The 27053-nt window shown below is 27.9% G+C and overlaps 2 protein-coding genes across 19 annotated transcripts; one reads left to right on the top strand and one right to left on the bottom strand.

Moving 5' to 3' along the window:
* Nucleotides 1–3740: 3740 nt before the first annotated feature.
* LOC132946323 (uncharacterized) lies at nucleotides 3741–15608 on the bottom strand. Of its 16 annotated transcripts, XM_061016256.1 has the most exons (19): nucleotides 14921–15608; nucleotides 14551–14745; nucleotides 14411–14488; nucleotides 14177–14248; nucleotides 13942–14013; nucleotides 13700–13771; nucleotides 13458–13529; nucleotides 13216–13287; nucleotides 12974–13045; nucleotides 12497–12568; nucleotides 12175–12388; nucleotides 9331–9601; nucleotides 8145–8386; nucleotides 7023–7109; nucleotides 6669–6938; nucleotides 6309–6584; nucleotides 5928–6225; nucleotides 4734–5845; nucleotides 3741–3959 (listed from the first exon to the last, which is right to left on the bottom strand). In XM_061016256.1, the coding sequence occupies exons 1-19, from the start codon at nucleotides 14992–14994 to the stop codon at nucleotides 3834–3836; spliced, it is 3747 nt and encodes a 1248-aa protein (XP_060872239.1). In that variant the 5' UTR covers nucleotides 14995–15608; the 3' UTR covers nucleotides 3741–3833. The 16 variants fall into 16 exon arrangements, with proteins under 16 accessions (XP_060872239.1, XP_060872245.1, XP_060872242.1 ...); XM_061016262.1 differs by lacking the exon at nucleotides 12497–12568 and having other exon boundaries at nucleotides 14921–15607; XM_061016259.1 differs by lacking the exon at nucleotides 12974–13045 and having other exon boundaries at nucleotides 14921–15607.
* A 3194-nt stretch (nucleotides 15609–18802) lies between these two features.
* LOC132947276 (AP-1 complex subunit sigma-2) lies at nucleotides 18803–25783 on the top strand. Of its 3 annotated transcripts, none has more exons than XM_061017538.1 (5): nucleotides 18803–19241; nucleotides 20058–20236; nucleotides 20291–20399; nucleotides 20470–20607; nucleotides 24666–25096. In XM_061017538.1, exons 1-5 carry the CDS (start codon nucleotides 19239–19241, stop codon nucleotides 24708–24710), a joined length of 474 nt encoding a protein of 157 aa, XP_060873521.1. In that variant the 5' UTR covers nucleotides 18803–19238; the 3' UTR covers nucleotides 24711–25096. The 3 variants fall into 3 exon arrangements, with proteins under 3 accessions (XP_060873521.1, XP_060873519.1, XP_060873522.1); XM_061017536.1 differs by lacking the exon at nucleotides 24666–25096 and adding an exon at nucleotides 25494–25783 and having other exon boundaries at nucleotides 18817–19241; XM_061017539.1 differs by lacking the exons at nucleotides 18803–19241; nucleotides 24666–25096 and adding exons at nucleotides 19735–19864; nucleotides 25494–25783.
* The last annotated feature ends 1270 nt before the right edge of the window (nucleotides 25784–27053 follow it).

Raw genomic sequence — 27053 nt, 5'->3', positions numbered from 1 at the left:
TTCAACAATACATATTGTTAAAATAGTAAAAAAATGATATTGGTTTATTAATTTATATTATGTAGTTGAAACAACATTTATTTGCAGTCAAATTGAACATAAAAAGTTTTACATACTGCATTTATTTAAAACAACACCAGTTGTATTTACGACTTGGTGTTAAAATCATACCTATACAAATATTCGTGTGCTTAATTATGGTTAAAACAACACCAATACATTGTTGGATAAAGATACAATGACATCACTTTAACACCACGAATCTTAATTTAACCACTATAACTTTTAATTTCACCAAATTATAGGTACTTAGATCTCCATTTAAATAACAACGTTTTCCCATTATTCACAATGTTAGATAGAGGTTCGGTAGATTAGGCGTTAGGTTAGGAATCTCACAATGGATGACCGGTATGCAGATCAAAACTGAAGCCCGCAGGAATAAATTTTTGAAAAAAAACTTTTTTGATATTATTATTTATTATTAGTAAGTTATTTTAGGTTCCCATTTTAAAGGTACATTTTTCCTACAATGTCTAGCATCAACTACCAGATCCGGGGCCATATTTTCACTTTTTGCGCCATGGGTCAACAATATTTGTGCACCCCCCTCTAAAAAAAGAAAAAAATTAATCCGTTTTTTAATTGTTTGTTTATAGTTATTTATTATGAAAATTTTGTTAAAAACACAGATCACGATGATGCATCATTTTAATTACTGTCAAAATAACAAATAAATAACACGTAACAACATACAAAATGAGTAAATGACGCCAAATGGCCGTATCATAGTTATGCAAAGCAAAAAGTCCAAGTATAGATACTCAAACAAATTCTTACTAAAAAAAAATTTTATCTATATAATATATACACCGGCGCTTGGCCGCCTCCCTAAATGTGTCAAAAATCGGCCGCCCGGGGCAAATGTCCCCGCTGCCCCCCTTAAATACGGCCCTGGCCGGATCGGTTATGTCCATGCATAGCGTGATGTAAATTGTCATTAAGTTTATAATTTCTCACATTAATTTTTTATTAAATAAATCCCTTGATATTACCTATATAGTTCTAGTCGACTTTTAGTATATTTAACCTACGTAATCATATTTAAAACTGTGTAGATATTTATATTACCCATTTAAATATTATTTTATTTTATTTACGCCAAACGGCAATTACAAAAAGTATCCGAACAATAACAGAATAGTAACAGTATCACAATAAATAGCTTAAATTAGAATAGTTTACAAAATGCATTATTAAAATAGTAGTTTACAGACAATTAAAAGGGGCAAATAAATATAGACTAGATTACATAGCATTATTGGCATAACGAAGCATACGGTGCAGTGGATGGTTATTCCTATTCGTAGGAGGTGGAGTGAGTGGGAATATGAAAGGGTGTGTGATGTCTTGAGGGGTAGGATGGGACACGGAAATTAATGGAGGAAAGAAGATCTGGGGCATCTATTGATCCATCTAGTATTCTAGTAGGCTTTGAATAAAGCATCAAAACGCCGAGAAGAAAGCGTAGGAATGTTTAATTTTAAAAGCACGGACGAGTAGTCATGCTGAGGATGCTCGATTTTGAGTAGGAAAGATACATAACATAAAAACCTATTTTGGACTCTTTCGAGTCTTAGCTGGTCTTTTACTAGGTAGGGGTGCCAAACTATCATACCATATTCAAGAATAAGGCGCACAAGAGATAGGTAAAGTGTACGCAGACAACGGACAGATCTAAACATTTTAATATTGCACTTTATAAAACCCAAGACTTTCAGCGCTTTACAGGTGGTAACATTAATATGGTGGCTGAAATCGATAGATGGGCTGAAATGTATACCTAGGTCTTTAATAGTAAAAACACGATTGAGAGGGGAGCCATTGTGTAGTAAGAGTAAAGTGCTGAGTTGTGACGTCTAGAAAATGTCATAATATGACATTTGGCTAAGTTCAAACTCATATTAAGACGTTGAGCCCACAGAGCGAATTCGTCCACAGTTGATGTTGCAGAGTCAGGGAACAAGAGATATAATTAAAATTCAAATACATTTTGATATCATCAGCAAAGAGCAGGAATTTAGCCTAGGTAATCGACTAACTGATTGAGTTAATGAATAAGATAAAGAGTAAAGGACTTAGATGGCCTCCTTGTGGGACACTAGAAGGTATGTTAACTACGGTTCCTATATTATTATATAATAATATATTATATATAATAATATAGGAAATCCAAAATCTAAATAAATTTATCTCTGTAGTAAATGTTCATTATTATCTACTATTATAAAAATTGTATTTATACTTCAGTTTAAAGTATATTATAATATATATAATGACTTGTCCTGAGTGATGCATCATCGCCTAGCCGGAACCGCTGAAGCTATGAGTATGTAATTTGGACAGTAGTTTTCAGTGCCGCAACTAGAGATAAAATGGCCCAAGTGCGAGTCACATTTTGGGGCCCCTATTTTAAACTTTTGTGTGACAAAAGTGCATAGCACCAAAAGCGCAATTAAGGGCGTGCTTACAACTCCCTGATTTTGAGTGGAGCGAATATCATCCATTCAGTGATAGTATAAATGTGGTGCAATGCAAACAGCTCCCATCAATTTATTGTTTATTGGTTAATTGGTTCTCAAATGGTTCCAGTCGTAAAAGGTTTCACGAATACGTAATTTCCAAAACAGCTCCATTATTGGACAACAATTTTTTAAAGTTTACTTTGCATATAACATTTTAAAAACACTTCATTTTAACCATACCTATTTTGAGACAGTCCTAAGTATACATGAAGTGGGAAGGAATGTGTATTCGAAAATAGGCTATAACCCATAAATGTTGTTATTCTCTATCAATTTTGTAATAGCCTTTAGGTGATTTTACTCCAAGGTTACTCAAAAATCATTAAAAAAATAATTTTACATGAATGTGTTGTATCTATGAAGCACATCGGTCTGAAAAAAAACAAATATTGATCTGATGATCTTAATATTTTAGCGCTTTTCATGGTTCTTGAACAGTTGAACGAAGAAGTTTTTGAAGAACCACCGTTTTTAACTGAATTTAGCGTCACTGCGTGTAAGATGTAACAATATAGATTGTTTATCAATACTGTTAAAAATATGGTATAAACTATAAAGTAGTAGTAATTCGTCTATAAAACTTAAATATTTTCTTTTTGTTTGCAGGAATTATACCATTCTGGGGGGAAATAAATTGAATTAGAATAAGAATAAGAATTTTGTATATTTTTACTATAGTAAAAACAGTTTAGTACTGCTTGAAAGATATTACCTAAATAGTTTTCTACAAATAAATAGAGTGGCTTGGGAAGACTTTTTCCCCTCAAGACCCAATCAAGTATGTGCTTTACTTATGATTAATATCTGAAATTTAGAAAATAAAGACAATAATATATAATCTACTCATTTAATACGCCAATTTAAGTAAATTATATAAGTAATATAATTATTAGTTAAACCTACAGGCTTTTTTTTTTATCTTCTTTGTTTAAATAATATTCAATACTTAGATCCAAGATATAATATAATCTATTGTAAAACTATAATAACTATAACTCAACTCTTTAACCCTCTGGGACGGTGTGTTTAAACTTTAAATAAATAAATCTAATAAGACTTTTAACGATACAAATTTTGATTCTGTTTTAAAATACAGAATATCATGTATAAATATTACAGGATTCCCAACTTAGTTTAAAAATTGAGAACAGTTCATGGTTTACAATTATAGTTTTTAATCAAAGTAAAAATGTCTAATAAATAAAATTAAAAATAGATAAATAGTAAATACAATATTAATATATACAATTAACGATGACATACACTCATAGAATTTATAAGGCTGAATGGTCGTAATTCTGTAGGGGTAGGATTTATTTTATTATTTTCCATATTTTCTCTAAGTACTAACACTTTTGCTGTCCGTTCAGAGATCTGTAAAATAAAATATAATTAAAATATACTATTTTATCCATTTAATGTAAGACACTCATTCTTTCAGAAAACAAACAGTTTTGAAAATATTTAATTTACATAATTTAAAGTCATAAACAAAACAATATTTTTACTGTTAGTTGTATACTATAGGAAGGTTTTTTTACTCTTTTGAATAAAATATACATTTTTAATTTCATATTCCAAATCATAATATTATCCAGGGTATTATGATCTATAAAAATTAAATTTCAAACCAGCAGTTTGTTCATTATAACTTATAAGTATTTAAAGTTTAAATTAGGTATCTCTGTCTCTGACATTTAAAATTAGAAGTAAAAACAGTAAGATCACTAGACCAGAATTTTTTTTTTTTTTTTAGATAAGGGGACCGAACCACATAAAATTACTTTACACAAAAACTGGACCAGTCTAGACCAGATCGTGTAGAACTCTATAGCCTGTAAGGATGTCACGCTCCACTTACGTTAATTTAAGTTTTAATATTAGATTAATAAACTATTTGTTATAATAAAATTCAATTGTAATATATCTAAGTACTCTAAAAATCATTCAACTTTAAAATATGGAGATAAAAATGAAAGTTATCATAAAAAAGTTAACAATTTAAAAATAATGATAAGCAATAGTAAATAATATATTATTTTGTTACAAAGATGTAATATGACTTAAAATGATGGAAAAAAAATTATTAATAATTTTTATAATAATGAGTGTTTTATGTTAGGATTTAGAAACATCCAGCAAACTCACTTTTTGTTCAAGAATTTCAGTAGTTTTAGTTTGAGATTCAGTCATTTTGCGCAATTCTTGAAATTTCTTTTGACAGGTAGAACACGAAATAACATCTTCTGTTATTTTGTCATAATAACCTATACAATTGTCATCGATAACTAAATCAAAACCATTACATTTTTCTACATTATCTATTCTGTCTAAAAGATTTTGTAATTCATTCTTTGATTTAATAGCCCTATTAAATTTGAATTTCTTTCCAAATGTTTGTATTGTTGGCATAAGGCTATTATTAAAACTAATGTTTTTTACAGTTTCATACAAATCGTCTTCTTGATAAAAATCAGTTGAATTTCGTGATCTATCATGTTCACTCTTCCAAAATACAGTAGGAAGTTCAACACATTTAGAAATTTCATAAATGAATCCGTTATCTTTCTCTATAAATTCTTCAGTATCGTCATCATCATCAATTACTATACATGAATCAGAATCATCGGTATCTGATTGTACGGCTAATGAAACACATTCTGAAATTACTGGCATCTTTATTTCAACAGTATTAGAAGACAATTTATCTGGCATTTTTAAGGTTGAGGTCGCATTTTGTTTATACTGCAACAAACTTTGTTGTGATACATTATACTCAGAACTACTCGCAGTGGATGGAAGACAAGGTATTATGCTAACAGATGGAGAACTATTATTTGTGGTCAAGGAGAGGTTATGTTTTGGTCGTAAAGTAATAGATAAAGCATTTTTAGGAGACACTTTTGAAAATAAATCTGCTGGTGGTTCTGTTATTTTAGAATTCTCTTTTGGTTCCAAGGTAATGGACAACGAACTATTAGCTGAAATGGTTTTTAGTGTTTTTAATGATATTGATAAAGAATCATCAATTGAAGATAATGGAAGTAAATCATCATCTTCAACTAGTTCTGTTCCTAAAGTTGGTAGTAGCTGTTCTGGTTCTGTTTCCAAATTTGTTTCTAAATCCACATCATCAAGTGGCTCAATTTTCACAATTGACAAATCAACTGAGTTTTCAGTATTTGATTTTAATGTTGGATCTAAATCAGGAGTTGTATTGTATTCATGTGTGTCATTATCGGTAGTGGATAATGATTTATCTATAAAATATAGAAATATAATAACTTTTGGATAATTGATCACATACATATCAACTAATTTTTGTAAGTATATTTTACATACCTAGTACATGGTTTTTGATTCTTTTTGTACACAACAGTTCATCAGGTTTAGGTCTTTTGAATTTAACATCATATGTCCTCAATACAGGCACATCATTAGTTTCTAATTGTTTTATAAATGGTGTAGCATTCATTGGCAATGGCAAAGAAAAAGGCACTAATGATTTGACATTTTGACAAACACCATCGATCATTACTAGGGGTTGAAGCATGTCGTGGGGTCTAAAATGCCTTTCACACACAACACTGTCTACAGTCAGTTCCAAACCTAAAATTGAACTCCACTTATCTACCATTTCCTGAAAATAAGCAATAAAAACAACAATGAACGGACATCAATAATTATTTTAAAACAATATTTATGAATGGTTATAAAAATTACTATTCGTGGTGCGAAAAGAGAAATATCTTCATCCTCTACAATAGTATTAGTTATGCATTCAGGTACAGAACAATATGTTTTCAATGGTTTGTCTACCATTGTCGCTATTGTAACTGGCACAGCAAAAGGTGCTAATGACTTTCCTTTTGAATTTAAACCATTTGACAATAAATTGGGATGAACTATGTCCTCAGATCTGAAATGCTTTTCACACACAGTACTGTTTATAGTAAAATCGAAACCTACACTTAATTTCCATTCATTTATAGCATCCTCCTACAAAATAAGCAATAAAAACAACAATGAACAGACATCAATAATTAATTTAAAATAATATTTATGAATGGTTATAAAAATTACATTTTGTGGTGTGAAAAAGGAAATATCTTCAACCTCTTCAAAAGTATTAGTTGCGCATCCAGGTATAGAACAATAAGTTCTTGATTCAGGCACAGCATTCATTACTGGTACTGGCAAAGCATGAGGTGCTAATATCTTTAATTGTGAATTTACACCATTTACCAATAAGTTGGGACGAAGTATGTCCTGGGGTCTGAAATGCCTTTCACACACAATACTATTTATAGTTAAATCAAAACCTAAAATTGAACTCCACTCATTTACAATTTCCTAAAACATAAGCAATAAAAACTACAATGAGCGGACATCAAAAATTATTTTAAAACAATATTTATGAATGGTTAAAAAAATTACTATTCGTGGTGCGAAAAGGGAAATATCTTCAACTTCTTCAATAGTATTAGTTATGCATCCGGGTATAGAACAGTGACTATTAAAATCCTAAAATAACAAAATCAAATAAATTACTTTTATGTTTGTATAAAATATATAATGTAATACTAAAATAAGTTCTAATCCAACCTCAATTGTGTACGGACAGCTATATAGTATAGCTTGCATTATCGCTTATCAGTTTTATGACCGGTATTTATCTTCTATGCAATAGTGTTTTTAAAATTCAAGGTATCCCTACTACAAATAACGAAAATGTATTCAAAATACTTGAAAACATTGCAAAATCATTGAATATCGAATTTTTAAAACAAAATATTTCATTAGGCTTTCATAGAACTACCAAAATGGGATCGTATCCAATTATAATTGTACAATTTAATGATTTTATAGAAAAACAAAAATGGATAATCTACAATAAAAACATCTACATCAATGAATCCCTGACTGCTGTTAGAAAAAACTTTTCTTTGAAACCAGAACGTTTGTTAAATCCTCAAAACATTACAAATTCGAGTGGTGTACCGAAGGAAAATTTTTTGTTAAGCAAGATGAAAGTAGCAATTTTAAATTTTAATGATTTACTAAAATTAATGAGTAACTAGTAAACAAATAGTACAAAAAAATGGCTAGGATTTTGTACATTACATTCCAATTGGCAAATCAGTACTGAAAAAGTAATAAATGAATTGACTAAATAAAAATTAAATTAAATTTTGTACTATAATTGTATGTGGTTTTGAAATAAAATGTATTAAATACATAATATTATTTTCTGTTATTTAATATTTAATATTTTGATGTGCAGGTACCTAGGTAATAGGTGTATTGTTACCATTAGTTTTTTTTTATTTTAAATAAAAACAAAATATTTTGGATAGCATAAATTATTTTTTGTTGCAAGGTTAACAAGAAAAAAGACAACTAGGGATGACTATTTTAAATAAGTAACTCAAGATAGAGGGAAATGAAGGAAGTTTGTTTCATAGCTAAGGGCCTCCCGTGGCCTTGAAAGCTGATAAAAGAAAAGAAGAAAATTATTATTCTTATACCTAGTTAAATATAATATATTATACTTTAAACCTTAGCAGAACGAGTAGTTGAGTCAATATAAACAAATAACGGAGTTTCGTTAGAATTCATATGTGCAACATAATTTGTAGACGAACAAGATGGTTTATTTGCACGAATAAACCCATTACTGACAGGTGATCGTTTATTGAAACGATAAATCTCACTTTCAATAGGCGATGGTTTATTTACACGAATAAACTCGCTATTGACAGCCAAACTTGTTGATGGAATATTTCTTGCGTCTATTACATCTGTTAAAATTATAAATCATATTTTAGAAATTGAACTATTTATTTTCATTAGGTATAAACCAGGCATGAGGCGACTAAAGACCCAAAATAATTATGCATATGTATTTAATAAAAGGAACTAAAAAATAAATAAGTAATCAGTTTTTATTATTTTTTTTAGGTATAAATATACATTATATATTATTATAATCATTTATACATAGTGGTTTTGTAATCATGCTCAACCCTCCTTTTTCCTTTAGCACGTTTATAAAGACCATATTTTAAAATTTCTGATATATTTTATCTTCCTACGGAGTGTCCTATGGTGGTACAAGATTCTTTTTTTTTCAAATGAGAACCACCTTTTCCCTTTTTACTACAAATTATATAGCAGATGATTTTTTTTGAAAATGATGATGTATCTAAATCAAAATTCTAATGAGTGGTTCCGAGTTATTATATTATATATTTTAAGAATAATAACCAAATTAAAAATGGTTTTATAAAAATATAAATTACAATATTACTTACATGTAATATTTATTATACTTGGATCATTTTTACAAATTATTTATATTGATAGTCACTTACTTATTCAAATTGTCTAAGCCCCCATATCCACTTAACCCATAACCATAGTCATATTATCTTTAGTACACAAAGTTATTTAACTTAAGAACTACTCACTTGAATTTTTATTTTAAAATTTAAATACATTAAAATTCTTAGTTGAAAAACAGAAGTTTGTTTTGTCACAAGATAATCCTTAAGGGGTACAAAAAAATCTCAAGGATTTAAAATAAGTCATTTAACTGAATTTAAATATTTCAAAAATTAGAATTTGAATATAATATGAATAATTTAAACATAGAAATAGAGTGGCCTAACCTTATCTTTTTTCTTATATTAATGCATGGAAGCTTATAGTATAATATTGTTTATATTATTAATTTGTTTCTTACCATTGGCCAAAAATAATGTAGGAACAGCGTCAGTTTTTAATCTATTTTTTCTTTGAGTATTCATGAAGCAATCATTGTCAAAATGAACACGACATACTCTTATATTACTTTTTACTTTTTCAGTTGGATCATCAACTTTTAATCCGCATCTTTCAATCCACTTTTTCCGGAGTGTTAAATTACTTGGGTAGCCAAAGAAACTAAGATCTTTCGAATAGCGGTTGAGACAATTTTTAACAGAACAGCGAGGTCCATTTCCCAAAGTATGATCCTTAAAATTTAAACATATGATTCATTGAAAAAAATTTGAATATTAGAAACAGCTAGTTATTGACAATTTTAAAGTACAAATTAAAATATAATATGAGGTAAATAAATATTTTAGTGATATAAGTATTTACAAATTGTATGTACATATTTATTCGTATATTATGATACAATTAAGTATTAATAGCCTCGGATGTTATTAGTTGGCCATTTTGATTTTAAATGATTCTATATTTAAAAAAAATTTGGTTTATAGTATCATTATACAGGAGCTACACATTAAAGTATATCAATGAGGAAAAAAATTCTCCTTGTTAATGTAAAATGTTCAGTTGTCATGAAAGAATAATTATGTAATATTATTGTAACCATTACATACTAACAAATATTTACAGCTACAGTTCTATTTATAAAAAAAAAAAAATACTTTAAATAATATATATATTTAAATATAGTATATAGGTACCTTAATAAAACTCCTAAAATAATACCACTGATAAGGTTTGATTGCAGTGGTGAAATGGAACTTCAGGAAAGAAGATTGGCTTTCATTTACAAAGGACCTTGACACTAAATAGTTTGTGACATAAAACCTGGCCCATAACCCCTGAAACCCGCACACCATACCTTGGCAGGAATCTGTGGGTTCTTAAACTAATATTTAGGGAGTTTTCCAAAAAAAAAAAAGAGTAAACAGAGTATAAAAAAGAGTATACTACTCTACACTACAAATATTGTAGTTCTTCATAAAAAGTTAGAATACCTTGGAATAAGAAGTACTCCTCTAAAACTTCTTTAAATCGAATAAATTTATTAATCAAATACAGATAAAAAAATCAGAATAAAATAAACTTTTAGTGATGAATATTTTTAAGAACCCCTGATTATAATAGTGTATAATATAATATTGTACGACAGCGACTGTCTGGAAGGAATTGCTGTGACAGCAATTCCAGGTAAGCGCTGGCTATAGGCACGGCTCGTATAGCAAGCCGTGGCAGTTGGATTTTAGAGTAGTAGACAGAACATTTTTATTCTCGCCGGAACATTATTACTGTCAGACCATTTTATAAAACATTATATAATTTGTTAAATGTATTGTTAGTTTTCTTTTCAAGTTTAAATATAGAAAGTAATAATTAGTTCGCAAGTGTTCATATTTTATTTGTGCACAGATCTCCTTGGATATCCGTAACAATATTGTTCTGTAAGAAAATTCTTGTGTAAGAAAGCAAAAAAGATTGTAAGTTAAACATTTAGCCTTATACTCAATGAGCGAATAAAATGGAACATTCACATTAAAAAATTAATAAAACTTTAGTAGTCATTTATTAACTATGGTATATACCCTTTCAGAAGTACTTACCATTCTCATACTGTAAAATTAGAGAGTACAATTAATACTTCATTAAAATATCTCCTCTGCTAGCCAATACTCCTCTCATCAAAACTTATTTATGATCATCTCAACATTTATAATTTTAAAACTAATTATATATTGAATGTTTGTAAAATTGTCTTTCGATATAATAATAGTAGTGTTACTTCTGTCCATAATATTATAATACACATTTTAGGAGTAATATTAATTTAATTCTACCAAGTCAGTACCAAGGTATAGAACATGGACCGCACTATGTTTTTAGTAAGTTTTGTATTGAATTTAGAATAAATGTAAATTAAATCAATCATATTATTATTGCTTCAAAAAATATAATGTATACTATATGTTTAATATCAGGCATGAACCAAGAACATTTAAACAGGGGGAGCTCAAAAGAAAAAATTGGTTATACCTATCTATTTTAGATTAAGTTATTAATAATACAAATTAATTTGATTGGTGGCTTTAGACGAGGCCTGAGCCCTCATAGCCACCTGAATCCATGCCTATTTAATATCATTTGTTTATCAGTTTGTTAATTTATATTATTCTGTATAAATTGTTATGCTTTTTAGTAAGCTGAATTAATTTTTGATTTTTAATAATTAATGGCCCACGGCCATTGGGTGTTTGGGTTATCGGAAACTAAATGATTTTAACGCCAATGAACTTTTATAATATATTTAAAAAACTTTTTGTTTACTAGTCATAGAGATATCAATAATTTGGAATATCAAGACATAAGTTTTTTTTCAATTTCACACAAAATAAAACTATATTGCAGAAGAAACCAACTTATTAGTATTTAAAAATATATTTAAAGTCAATAAACGCATTTATCTTATCAGTTATCATTACAATACTGTTTTTTTGACTATTAATGAAAGACAAAATATTAACATTAATAATAGAAATTCAATGCTGGGATAATTGGCTGCCCCAAAATACTATTGGGATGGTATATTCAAAATCGATACACTTCTGACCAAACCAAAAACATATATCAACCCTAACATAGTTAAAAATTATAAGTTATAATAATCACCAAACCTTGAGGCACCTATTTAAAAGCTTGTTTGTACTTGAAACAATATTTTACAAATAAGCTACTGCAGTACCCTTTAAAATATTTGTAATACATTTTAGGAACTCAAAAGAAAATTGACTATAAGACTCTTTTATATTATTATTACCTTAGTAGTTGTTAACACTGGTACTACAACCATGTCACTGACTGTTTGAATTTTCTCATTGGCAATGAACGTAGGAACATGCCTCTCAAATCGTTCAGTTTGGAGCCTCGGCATGTTTTCATAGCTCATATCTTCATTAGTCGTCGTAAGTTTGATTTTTCTACATGAACGTCTTGGTGATTCAAAATTGTTTATAACAGCATTTTGTACCTCTCTGTAAAATTCTGATTCTATGTAATCATTTTCATCATAACAAGCCAATTTTCTAAATCTTTAATTTGCACAAACAAATTCTTGTTTAATACAATTTTCAATAACTCACCTTAAACAACTTTGTTCCCTCGGTAAAAATTCATTAGTACTAGTTTCAACATCATTACTTTGAGTGGTATAACTAAATAGTAAAAAAATATATATTATTAAAATTGAAAAATTTAACTATAGAGATCAAGAAGCATTATTTATAGGCAAACCATTTTCATCATAAGGCTGGGAAATAATATTTTTAAATAACTGTAAAAACAAAATCTTGTTTAGTAAAATTTTAATTAACTCGCCTTAAACAATTTTGTTCCCTCGGTAAAAGTTCATTAGTACTCGTTTCAACATCAATACTTTGAGTTGTATAACTATGTATAAAAAATATATATACATATATTATTGAAATTGAAAATTTAAATTATAGAGATCAAGAAGCATTATTTATAGGGAAAACCATTTTTATCATAAGGCTGGGGAAATGTATTTTTAAATAATTGTAAAAACAAAATCTTGTTTAGTAAAATTTTAATTAACTCGCCTTAAACAATTTTGTTCCCTCGGTAAAAGTTCATTAGTACTCGTTTCAACATCAATACTTTGAGTTGTATAACTATGTATAAAAAATATATATACATATATTATTGAAATTGAAAATTTAAATTATAGAGATCAAGAAGCATTATTTATAGGGAAAACCATTTTTATCATAAGGCTGGGGAAATGTATTTTTAAATAATTGTAAAAACAAAATCTTGTTTAATACAATTTTCAATAACTCGCCTTAAACAACTTTGTTCACTTGGTAAAAATTCATTAGTGCTCGTTTCAACATCAATACTTTGAGTTGTATAACTATGTATAAAAAATATATATACATATATTATTGAAATTGAAAATTTAAATTATAGAGATCAAGAAGCATTATTTATAGGGAAAACCATTTTCATCATAAGGCTGGGAAATAATATTTTTAAATAACTGTAAAAACAAAATCTTGTTTAGTAAAATTTTCATTAACTTACCTTAAACAACTTTGTTCCCTCGGTAAAAGTTCATTAGTACTCGTTTCAACATCAATACTTTGAGTTGTATAACTATGTATAAAAAAAATATAAACATATATTATTGAAATTTAAAATTTAAATTATAGAGATCAAGAAGCATTATTTATAGGGCAAATCATTTTTATCATAAGGCTGGGGAATTGTATTTTTAAATAATTGTAAAAAAAAAATCTTGTTTAATACAATTTTCAATAACTCACCTTAAACAACTTTGTTCACTTGGTAAAAATTCATTAGAACTCGTTTCAACATCATTACTTTGAGTTGTATAACTATGTATAAAAAAAATATAAACATATATTATTGAAATTTAAAATTTAAATTATAGAGATCAAGAAGCATTATTTATAGGGAAAATCATTTTTATCATAGGGCTGGGGAATTGTATTTTTAAATAATTGTAAAAAAAAAATCTTGTTTAATACAATTTTCAATAACTCACCTTAAACAACTTTGTTCACTTGGTAAAAATTCATTAGTACTCGTTTCAACATCATTACTTTGAGTGGTATAACTAAATATTAAAAAGATATATATTATTAAAATTGAAAAATTTAACTATAGAGATCAAGAAGCATTATTTATAGGGAAACCATTTTCATCATAAGGCTGGAAAATAATATTTTTAAATAACTGTAAAAACAAAATCTTGTTTAGTAAAATTTTCATTAACTCACTTTAAACAACTTTGTTCCCTCGGTAAAAGTTCATTAGTACTAGTTTCAACATCATTACTTTGAGTGGTATAACTAAATATTAAAAAGATATATATTATTGAAATTGAAAAATTTAACTATAGAGATCAAGAAGCATTATTTATAGGCAAAACCATTTTCATCATAAGGCTGGAATCGTATTTTTAAATAATTGTAAAAACAAAATCTTTTTAAATACAATTTTTATCAACTTACCTTAAATGATTTTGTTCTGTTGGTAAAAATTCATTATTGTCCATTTCAACATCATTACTTTGCGTAGTACTAGTATAGCTATATAAAAATAAAAAAAATATTAAAAATTAAAAATTTAACTAGAGATAACGAAGAATTACTTAGAAGGAAAACCATTTTCTTCATTATTTTTGTTATAGGGTTGGGGAATAGTATTTTTGTTTAAAAATCGCTTTGGTCCTGGTCTATAGTTTTCTTCTAAAAAATGATCACTACATATACGATGCCAATCGTAACAACGACCAATGCCATACATTTTAAGCCATTTTCTTTTTCTGTATTCATTCTTAGGAAATCTATATTAAATCAAATATCGAATACAATAATTACTAATTTACAAAAAAAATAAATATAAAGTGGAAATTCGCTAGGCTAAACCAGTTTAAAATTATCACACAAGTGCAAAAATTCAGGTGCATATTTCTCAAACCGGTTTGAGCGAGTGAATTTCTAAAAAAAATAGATACTCACGTATGATAAATAACTTCAGGACGAGTGTACCTGGTCCTCAAAGAAGAATTTCTGCACACTACACACTTATGCATTATTAAAGCTTATTCTTACATATTATCAAAAATAAGGTAAAACTAATTAATATAAAAGAGCAGCCAACAATAAATTAGACAAGTCTGTTATTTGTTAGCTGCTCAATATCTGTATTCGAAGCAGTTGGAGCTTAGATGAGAGAACTCGTTCAATGGACGTTGTCACATGTCAACATCGATTACTCGGACACTTGGTCTCGGAATGTAAACGACATGTCCTGCATTCCAATAATTGTGTTTTGGGGTGTAATTTTTCTTGTAGAGGGCGTGGTAGTTAATTCATCAATAGAATCGTTATGTGGTTGGGTCTCCCGTGTCGCGGTGTCGTCCTTTATGATGGTATGCTGTATATATATATGTTCACTACAATATCGCTGAGCACTGTACAAATGACATGAATGAAACCAAGAAAACTTTGAATATTATTATTAATAAATTGATTTCACATTCACAAATTTGATGATATGATATTTTTAATATAAAAATGAAAGTTTAAATGTCGCAAAAAACTTATTTATTAATAAGTCAAACAAAAAAAAAATTATTCCATACCGAAAAAGTAAGCAACAAAACAAAGCACTAGACACGCCACTCAGTGCACACAAATCACAACCGGCGCCAGGTGGCGTTGGAAGCATTCGACCGCCAGTGCCGCAGCTAGCAGTGCTGCCACGACGAAAAAATTTATTAGTCACGTGACTCGCGTATATTGTATGGACTATTGTTCTATGGTACTATTTTACTGTCTGACCTCTGACAGTCTGACTATATAGTCGAAATGCTTGCCCATGATGGTAAGACAACCGTGAGCACGATTAAAGATATAATGAATGGCTTTTGGCGAGAGGGACAAAAGTATGACCGGCCGATGTCAGGTGTCCGGGCCTCGTTATGTATCACGGTGATATGCGGTTGTCTTGACTGGGCAGACAGTTGTAGTAGTGTAGCGGTGCACTTCGCCAGCTTAGTCGTTGGTACACAGGTCACGGAGCCTGTTGAGGCGAAACACCAGAGTGCGCGGGTGGGTGGGTGGGTAGGTGCTTTATGTACGTGGTCAGTCGCCACTCGCCACAGACTTTCAGATTGGTTTACAAGTTACTTCATTAAACAGCTGATAAAATTAACCACAGATTAGATGAACATTTTCATTTAATCTGTGACAACCATATTTGTCGACATTTATAACTAATTTTACTCCTATATTTCTATAATCGGTTAATTGCTAGGGCTACGGCTACTGGTTAATTTTTGCTACATAGTCATTTCATATTTTCATTCACGGCTTATAGACATATTATTCTTTAATCTATGGTTATAGATGCCGATGTACCAGCTTGCTGTATATCTTTAATCATGGTCGTGAGTCATGGAGGAACTGCTTATATTGTTACCACGGTCTTAGATGATTGTCTTTGGAATAGCAAACCATGTCCCAGTGTGACCGTTTTGAATGCATTTCCTACACAGTCACTGTGCACAATGCACATCACAGACAACAGTTTGATCACACGGCAGTAAAGTTCATTATATAATAGTTATAAGTTCATTATAGTGATGGGCGGTAACGAATAATTATACTATCGAATAATCATCCAAAATCCAAATCATAAAATTCATGACTGAATAACAAATTGTATTAATATTTAATCTAATAATTTGTAGTAATCTGTACTACCGAATCATTTTTCGAATTTTTTTACCATCTTCTACAATTGCTTATAACTTGTCAGTTATTAATTATTACTAATTTTATGTTTTATAAATCAGTACCTATATTTTTTTAAAAGAACAAATTGTTCGTTAATTAAACAATATTAAATATTAATGGTTGGTAGTTTATCTCCCAAGCAATTTTTTGAAATTTTTTTTTCAATATATGTGTTTTTGCATGCATAATCAGATAAAAGTCAATAAAAGACAAAAGTACTAAAAGCCATTCAAATTTAAGGGGATCGCAGCACACGTATTTTTCACATGTTTTAGACCAATAAGCGGTGGTAAATTACAATATTATATACTTAGGAATTTCCGATTTTAATTTTTCAAACATGAATGAACTCTGACAACATTTCTAGGGTTTTAGGCAGTCGATTTTCAATTTTAAAAGACCTTAATATAATGATTTTTTTTCAAAAATCTCATGAAATAATTGCTTTACTTTTGTTTTTATTTTAGGCACTTAAACTAGCATTATAACTATAAAAAAAAAAACCGTGATTTATATTTTTGAGATTTTTTGGTGACAGAATAACCTATTAACGTGGAACCTTGTAAGTTTTCAATCCTTAGCCATAAAAGTTGAATAGTTCATACATTTTTAACTACAAGTCTACAAAATACTTTTTAAATTTGATAAATGTAATCAAAATTTGAACTTTAAATGCTTATAAAAAAAATTGTGCCTATGTATTTTTCTACTGCTATTTAAGCAGTATATCAGGAGTCTTCTAATTAATGTTCAGGTCATGTGAATTGTCTAAACATTACTCCTTAAACATGATACGCTGGAGCCCCCTTAAGTTGGAAATATTTTATGGTCAAAAACTTCAAAATGCTCAATTTTTTAAAAAATCGTGATTTTGAGTTTAAATTTTTAGAAATGTTGGTATATCTATTCTTAACATTTTGGTGAAATCAGAATTTAGTATTTACCTAATTTAGTACTTACTTTTTATGTTATTGTTAGTAAATAAATAAACCACTTAAAAAAGTTAAAACTAAATTCTAAAGTTATTAAAATATTTTTATAATTAAGTACTTCAAAATTGTTTTTTGGACTTTTTTTTCATTTGGTGTGTAATTACATAATTAATAAGTTTTTAGTGCAATCAGAACCAACTTTTAATTTTTTTGGTTTGGAAGAAATATTATGTTAAAATATAGGCAAAAAACCAGACATGAATCTAGTTCAGTGCTCAGGCGAATTTTTCGATTTTTTTTTTCGAAAACCTAAGTATGCACTCTACACAACATGTATAATGTATACCTACTTTACAGTAGGATGGGGTCATTTCTAAAAAAAATTGGTTCCAAAAGAGAAAAATTGATAAGTCATTTTTCCTTAACTCTGAAACGCTAGAAACGCTGCCCTAAACAATAGACTGAAGAAAAAATTCACTTTAGCTACCCAGCATTTTTTTAATATTATTTTCAAAATAAATGTGCCTAATATTTTAACCTTAAAAAATTTACTATTTAATATGGCATAAATTCACTTTAGCTACCTGCATTTTTTTTTAAACATACGTATATTTTAACGAGGAGAACGATGGTGAAAAAATAATTGCGGGAATCATCATTTTGGAAGTATAATAATTTATAATATTATCCTTGAATCCTTCCAAAGTTTACGATTTTACATTTATACGCATTCGCACAACACTGTACCTATACTTTACTGCTGCGCGCAGCGCCTATATCAAATTATGATTTTTCGACAAATTTCTGATTTCATAAAAATATCATTTATTAAACTATATAGACACACATCGTAATAAGTAGGTACTGTGACTATCTTGTTTTAACGTGCCTATGTAGATAAGCATGTGAAAACGATTGTGAAGTACCTAAGAATTTGGCAGTCAGACTTAAGTTTTACAGGTATACCTACTACCTAGGGCCGAAATTATATAATTTTATTATAATATAATTTATTATCTATATCTGAGAGTAGTCGTGTAGTCCACGATTATGAATTATAGTATTGTTTTCTATAATACAGTGGTGAACTCCTTCGAATCTCGATGCGACGATGCCTTGTTGTACTAATAATAATAATAATAATAACTCGAGTGGCGACCACGGCTTTTGATAGAATTCTGGCAATTCATTAGTGTTCTATGCCTCAGCTATGGTAATTGTCATGGTATTTAATATTTATGTGGCAACTGGCGTCTGGAAATAATTATAATAATACCTCACTCTTAACATTATGTAAGGCTGGCAATATTGCCGTTCTATCAAATTTTTCAATTTGGGCTTTGAAGGCGGTGCTTATTTTAGATAAACAGATTACAGATTACAGAATAATTGCATTAATATTCGTGTGCGTCGTCGTCGTGCGACGCGATAATAACGATATCGGCTTTAATTTATATATTTGACAAGACCACAAAAGTCAACTCACTCGGCTATAGGTTGTAATTAAACGCGTTTTGCACTATCGCATTTATAATAGCTGTGCGTTCACCAAAACATGACGACCATTAACGAATAATGATTAATAGCGTCCAACGCGGAACAATATGGTGAGTATACGTGCGACACGTACCTATATAAATATAAATCATAAATCGTAGTACTGAGTGGGTAATTTAATGTGAGACGCGCACCCAGGCCTGACCGTAAAACATAATGTAATATTAATAAACTAACAAATATCCAATGGGTATAACAATATTATGTTCTATGGGCTTTATTACCCTTAAGAATTATTCAACCATCGCGTTCGATCCAATTCGGATGAGTGTGATGAAAAATGTTACACGAACACGCTGTTCCTCTGGGGCTGGGCCGCACCGATCGCAATGTAGAGGAGATGACTCGTTATGTGTGTGATCTACGCTGTTATAACTGTGAGAAATAGTTTTATGACATTCTGACCTTAGATATGCAAACTTTAGATATTCCATTAACATTTGACTTGTGATTTGTTTTTCGTAACGTGCATATTGTTTTAGATACTGAGGTTTCTGCACCGCCCTTTAATAGTTATTTTATATTTAATCAGCCTTATTGGATTGTAGCTTATGATATAATTAATAAATATTAATCAATACTTTGTATCACCGTTATTTTATTATGATCGGTAATTCAAACTAAAAACAAGGTTATCGTTACTAGTATTTTTGTAAACAAGAAAATATTTTCGGTATGTTGACTGCTGTTAGTTCGAAATAAAAATTATTAAAAGACAATTTTATATTATTTAGCAACTGTCAGTTATCATATATAATACTTATACCATATTAGGTGCATGTACAAAATATGTATTACATATTTCTGGTGTTCTATTTGTATAATTTTTATATGTAATTTTATCATGTTTTAAAATTATTGTTTAGATGCATTTCATGTTACTATTCAGTCGTCAAGGCAAGCTTCGGCTTCAAAAATGGTATGTAGCTCATCCCGACAAGGTAAAAAAGAAAATTACCAGAGAACTTATAACCACAATTTTAGCCAGGAAGCCTAAAATGTGTAGTTTTCTTGAATGGAAAGAATTAAAAATTGTTTATAAAAGGTATGTTGATGAATAAATAAAATGAAAATATATTATTCTAAAATTAATTTTCAGGTACGCAAGTCTGTATTTTTGTTGTGCTATTGAACAGAATGACAATGAACTTCTTACTTTGGAAATCATTCACCGCTATGTTGAATTATTGGACAAGTATTTTGGCAGCGTAAGTTTCATGGTCCTATTTATTTTTATTGAAATTTTCCCAGTGTCAATAATTCAACTACTTTTTGCAGGTCTGTGAGCTGGATATAATATTCAACTTCGAAAAGGCATATTTTATACTGGATGAGTTATTATTGGGTGGGGAAATACAGGAGACTAGTAAGAAAAATGTACTCAAGGCTATTTCAGCTCAGGATCTCTTGCAAGAGGTTAGTTATGGAAATACTCCATTAGAACTTTAATTAATTTCACTACCTACAATTATTTAAGTCAATTTTGTCATTAGACAAAAAATAGTACATATTTTATTTAACATTGGTACAAAATAGGACTATAATATTATTATAAACGATAATGAAATATCTTGCCAATTCATTAGAAAACTAATTTGCTCATATTATTTAAAAATTATTATTATTATTCCGTCATAATTTGTAATTTAACTGTAAAATTCATCACATAATCTATAACTTGTATAGGTTACATTTTCATTAAGAACACCGATGTATTTAAAAGTTTTATACATATTTTTTATGAGGAATATAAATATATTTATAAAGTTCAGTCTAGTCAACTAAAATGATAGTCAATTTTGAATATATGCTTTAATGTTTAAACTATATACAATTTATTTAAATACCAAAATATGTTTTGCCAAATTCATTATTTAGATAATTCAATCTATATTTTTGTATTAACCTGTAGAGTACAACATTTTGAACATTATTTTAATTATACCTATATTGTAAAATATATTTGTTTATCCTAAGAACTTGCCTTCCATAATGCCTTTATTATGCTGCTAATGATTAACACTCTTTAATTTATTATAATATTTTGTAGAAACCTATATCTTACCATTATTATTAAACTAATTAAACCTATATTTTTTTTATTGTTATAACCCAATGCTGTTATTTTAGTTATATTTTTAGCTAACTATTTTAACATACTAAAAGTTTTGCTTGTTTATGTATTCAATTGTTTATCTCCTATGGTTAGCAATTTAACTCTTAACAATTTATAATATTGATGTGTTAAACTAATTGTTTTATAGTTTAATTTTTAAATTTATTATAATTATGTTAATGCTATTTCTTCTGCTTTTATAATATTAAACATACTAAACATAACTCCACTGTTTACATGGATATAAATTATATAAAAAGTATTATCTAATGTTATATCAACAATAAAAACATTAAACAGTTAAATTAATCAAACAGTAAACACTTTTCAGTCAATTTTAAATACAATTAAAAAAAATAATGGAATTTAAATGTTAAATATTATAATATAATTTATAATTAAATAAATTTAAAAAATAAATATATAATATTAGTAACTGTTTTTTACCATTAAATTAAGAAAAAGGGTAGCAAAAAGTAACAAATATTAATTAATTGTTCAAACACTACCTTAACTAGATTTCTATCAACGTTTAAGAATTTATAATGTTTTAATCTATTCAACTGTTATTTTATTTTTATTTTTATTCACAATCACTAAGATGATGATACTTGCATAGTATAATATACTAAATTATGTGTTTGTCATTTTCAATACAGTTTTTTATATAAATAACAGTAAGTTTACATATTATCCAACTTAAAGACAATAATATCATCCATGCAATCTTGACTGTTTTCCTGACATTTTAATTTTAATGAAAGTTTTTAATAGATGAAATATAACTATTTCTAAAAACTTATAAATTGCTTTTATATTATAATATTGAAGAATACCAGCAAGAAAATATGTGAAATGTTAAGAGGATGTCACATCCACATGTGTTGTCTCCGTCTTACAAATGTACAACATAGCAAAAACTGTTTTGCATGGGACAACTTTTCTCGCACCATATTGTTGTAGAACTACCAAATTTTCACAACATGTAAAGAAGAACTTTATCTGTGCATCAGCGTGTTTTTTTTTAATAGCACTATCCAATCATTTTTAATAAGCAAAACAAAAAAACAAAATGTTTAGAAGCAAATAACTTTTATTGTATTTATGTTATCTAAAATATGGGCACGCTGTTGCATAGATAATTTTCCACCCTATATGCTCAGAAATTTTGGAGCTCCTACTACAAACACAGAAACAAAAAAGTTGTCTCGCGCAAAACTGTTTTTGCTATGTTGTCTAATTAGAGTGAATCGACCTATTATTAAACTTGATGGTAAGAACATTATCATTATTAGTGTTTTGTTGGGAGTTTTTTTTTTACGATAATTCAGTTTTTAAGTGAGTCATAGCGTGTATAATAAATGTAAATTAAAAATGCTCATAACTCACTTGAAAACTGAATTATTGTAAAAAAACTTCCAACAAAACACAGATAATGTTTTTACCATCAAGTTTCTTAATCGATTCGCTCTAAATTTTAAGCTAACGGCATTAAACTTGAATTTTTGAGCGTAAATTTGGTATGTTACTCGTTTGTAGACGGAGACAACATATGCGGGTGTGGCGTCCTCTTAATGTTTTTTAAGTTTGATAATAGATAAATATATTTTAATAATAAAAATAACCAAACTGTACTGGAAATGATATATATATATTATTTAGAAATCTTATGCATGTGTCAGACAGAAAAAACAAATGTGCATAGTTTCTTTTTAAAAGGATGTTACCCATGCATTTGTTGTCTCCATCTTACACACGTAAGACATACCAAATTTTCGTTCATTAGTTTCAATAGTGTGCTGTTAGTTTTGATATTAGTAATTTGACATATTATCAATTTTTAGATAATAACATTATCTGTGTTTAAGCGTTGGCTTTTATTCAATATTTTAATTTTCAAGTGAGATATGAGCATTTTTAATTTTTGATATTTCTCATACCCATATCTTGTTTAAAAAAGAAAATTTCGAAAAATCGGCAACGCTTAAGCACAGACAATGTTCTTACCTAAAAGTTTTATAATTAGTCCATTCACTCTAGTATCAAAACTAGTATCAAAACAGCACACTATTGAAATTAGTGAACGACAATTTGGTATGTCTTGCGTGTGTAAGACAAAGAAAAAAAGTGAATGGGTAGCGTCCTCTTAAAAAAAAAATACATGTTGTTGGAACATTTTTATAATTTCTTTTAAATCACCTATTTGTTTATGAAATTAGGTTAATCGTACTTTCTAAACTTTTTTTCAAAATTGTATTTTTTTAATTTACTTATAATATTTCAATACATTTTTTATGCTATTCTTATCAAAAATACTGTTATTTTAATTGATTATATCATAGAGTTAGCATCACAGAGTTAAATTGCTAAGTTTAACCAAAGAAAATTATAGTTAATGTAAACGTTGCACGTCTTGTCTAATACTCATTGTAACAACTATCTAGTCCAATATTTAAATATCAATCTTTAATATTATCATATTTATATGTTTTATCATTATTCATTACAATATTCATATTATTTATTAGAAGGAAATGCAATTTTAATATAAAATTATTCATACATTCATTCATTAAAATTAAAAAATGTTGTTATAGTAATTAAGAAAACCAAAATAAGTTAATATTTATATTACTCGTCATCACATTTTATGTTAATAATAAGTAATAACCAATTTTTATTTGTGATATGTTTATTATTTTTTTTTAATATTATTATTAAAGTTACTAAAAATGTTTTACTTAATAAATAATTAAAATAAACTTTTTTTTTTCTTTAAAACAAAATTATTATTATAATTATATGATTAACAGCACATTTTATTTTTGGTTATTATACATTTTTAAACATACATTTTATAATTATATAATTTTTTAACTAAACTTCATTTATACCACTTATATAATATTTTAAAAATTGATGTTAAAAATTAATGATTTTGAAAGTGTTTTTCTTTTGTGTTTATATATTACAATTTAACCTCGAAAATAATTTAATCAAAATATATATATAATATATTATATTATTTAAGTACAACGGGGTTCATGTATTTAGTATTTTAAGTATCTTTTATTAGCCAACATTGTTTGAATTCCTTGGGTTTATTTGTAGTACAATGGGTTTTTTTTTTGTTTTGTTTTGTTTTTATATGATTGATTAATATAAATAAATACATATAGTAAACTTTTATTATTTTATTTTTGTAGCTTTAATTTTGAAAAAAAAATTTAATAGCTATCTATATTTGATTACTTTACTTGATTTCTGTAATAAATATATTACCTGCATGATTATCAGTTATTAGATGCTTTTCAATTTTTCAATTTTGGGATATTAATATTAATATGTTTGTATGTAGGAGGAGGCAGTCGAAGGCGCTCTGAAAGAGATTGGCCTGTTATGAGAGCATCCAATATAATTAATATTTCATACAATTTTATTACTTGCAATTATAATTGTAATGTTTTTTTTTACATATATATTTATATAATTCAAACAATGTGTCTTTCATAAAATGTTAGTCTTGGATTTGATGTAAAGAGATGTTGCTGAATACAATGTTATTAATAAATAACTTATCAAAATATCAGGTTTCTATCATTGACGTCCTAATATGATATTAAAAAAATAATACCCATCTTTTTATCTGTAAACATTCGTGTATTCTATTAGTTTTTTTTAATTCTAATAAACTTTTTTATATTGTTGCGTTTTCTCATAAAATAAACTTCTATTAATGTATTAACTAACATGATGTTGAAAAAATAAAAAATAAAATTTTCATGCTTAGCTGTATGCGCTTTTTACTGACTCGGTTTTAAGTGATATTAGTTATTTTTTTTTACCAAAAAGTGTTTGATCATAACATGGATGTTATGTTTGTCGAAAGGTTTGAGGGTTAATTGTTTTTTTTTTAACAGTTCTGTTCTTATTTAAATTTATGTTAATACAATAAAATATGTGGCGTTACAAGAAATGTCAGCAAACATTTCAACGGTATGTTTATAAGAGCACACAGTGTTTATAATATATTAAAACTATTGCCCTATCCATTACCTCTTCAGTTATTTACTAATTGTTTTGTTTATAAAATCCTTTTCTACGTATTTTTATTTTTGCACCCTGTTTTATCTAACTTTACATTTTATGGTCACATTTTATAATTATTTGTTCCTTTATTTTTCAGGAAGAAACACCTCAAACCTTTTTTGAAGACCATGGCCTCGGTTAACAATTATTGATTGAACACATTCCATAGACATTCCAAACTAATTGATAAATAAATATAACAAAAAAGAAACAAGTATTAGACACAATTTATTATACTTACGCCTTATTATTATTATCACTTATTATTATAATATGTATATTGTAATGTATGTATACAACACTATAGGTGACAGTGCTACATGTCCGTCCAATTTTATTACAATTTATTTTTTGTCCATAGGCAATAAAAATAAAAATTAAACTTTTTTTTTTCGTTTTATGCTCCTATATTACACTAGTATTCGTCTAAAAATAACATTCAGTCCGAACGTGTGCCAAGCGACAGTTCACAGTGGTCACTGTATAATAATATGTATGTGTGTACAGAAACCACACGACAAATGTGTTTGTTACAACGATTCGGCGAAGAGTACCGTTAAAAATATGGTCCACATTATAACGGCGTCGAGCAGCTTGACGTTGATTTACGATTGTGTCCAGTTTGTTGTGTGTCTGTGTGTCGGATATAGTAGTTATATAATAATGCCATGAACAAACACCGCGATATATTTCGTTAACGCGTATTCGTATATTATATAATTTAAACGTTTATTCATCTAAAAATGCACAATATCATAGTAGGTACCGTAAAAATAATGTACCTACAGTAGGTATAAATGTTTAATAATAATATATTATAGAGGCTTGTCGTCACGACTCGCGTCTATAATAATATAGGTAATATAGAGTAGGGACTAAGGTACCTTAGTACCTGAATACATGGAGATTATTATATTATTATTATGTTGATAGGTATCTTCAAAATCAAACGTCGCAACAATATTATTCTGCTTTATATAGTATCTTATATCTAAGACAGTAAGTCGGTACATGTATTGTATATTATATCTACATCTATAAGACAAATTATTAAAATAAATTTAAAAAAAAAAAAACATTCACTTTTAATTTTATGAAATTAGTAACTCTTTGAATATGCTTATATTATAATAATATTTATAAATTACAATAACTTATGACGATCTATAATAGTGTATACGATGTATATGAATAATATATTTATTAGGTATTAATGTATTATATAATATTACGGTTGGACGAGATGAGCTATATTATGATAACAGTATCTAATATAGCTGGTCAGAGCACATCCCAAAAATGTAACGATGGAGCGTACTTCAGTGTTTATTATATTATTATTATAACTTTAAATTGGACGGGTTTCGACAGCCCACGTGAGTGGCGTGTGGCGTCGAGGCGGAAATAAATCGCTCGCATACGCGCTGACCAGTCGGTATATAGGTACCTACTTAACATTTGCGTCGAGTGTGTAAAAATAGCGAACGGTAAATGGCAAACGGAAAACGTCGTTGTCGTCTTATACAGATTTTGTTGCCAGATATTAAAATTAAAATCTAGTTCACGCGCACGCCATTCCTCCAGTCGAATATTTTCGGTCGAGTACGACAACGATGATTATAATATAACAATAATTATATTATACGCATTGTGTAGT

Source organism: Metopolophium dirhodum, chromosome 6 (assembly GCF_019925205.1).
Source record: "Metopolophium dirhodum isolate CAU chromosome 6, ASM1992520v1, whole genome shotgun sequence".
In the NCBI taxonomy this organism is placed as follows: Eukaryota; Metazoa; Arthropoda; class Insecta; order Hemiptera; family Aphididae; genus Metopolophium; species Metopolophium dirhodum.
This window is presented reverse-complemented; position numbering and strand designations above follow the sequence as displayed.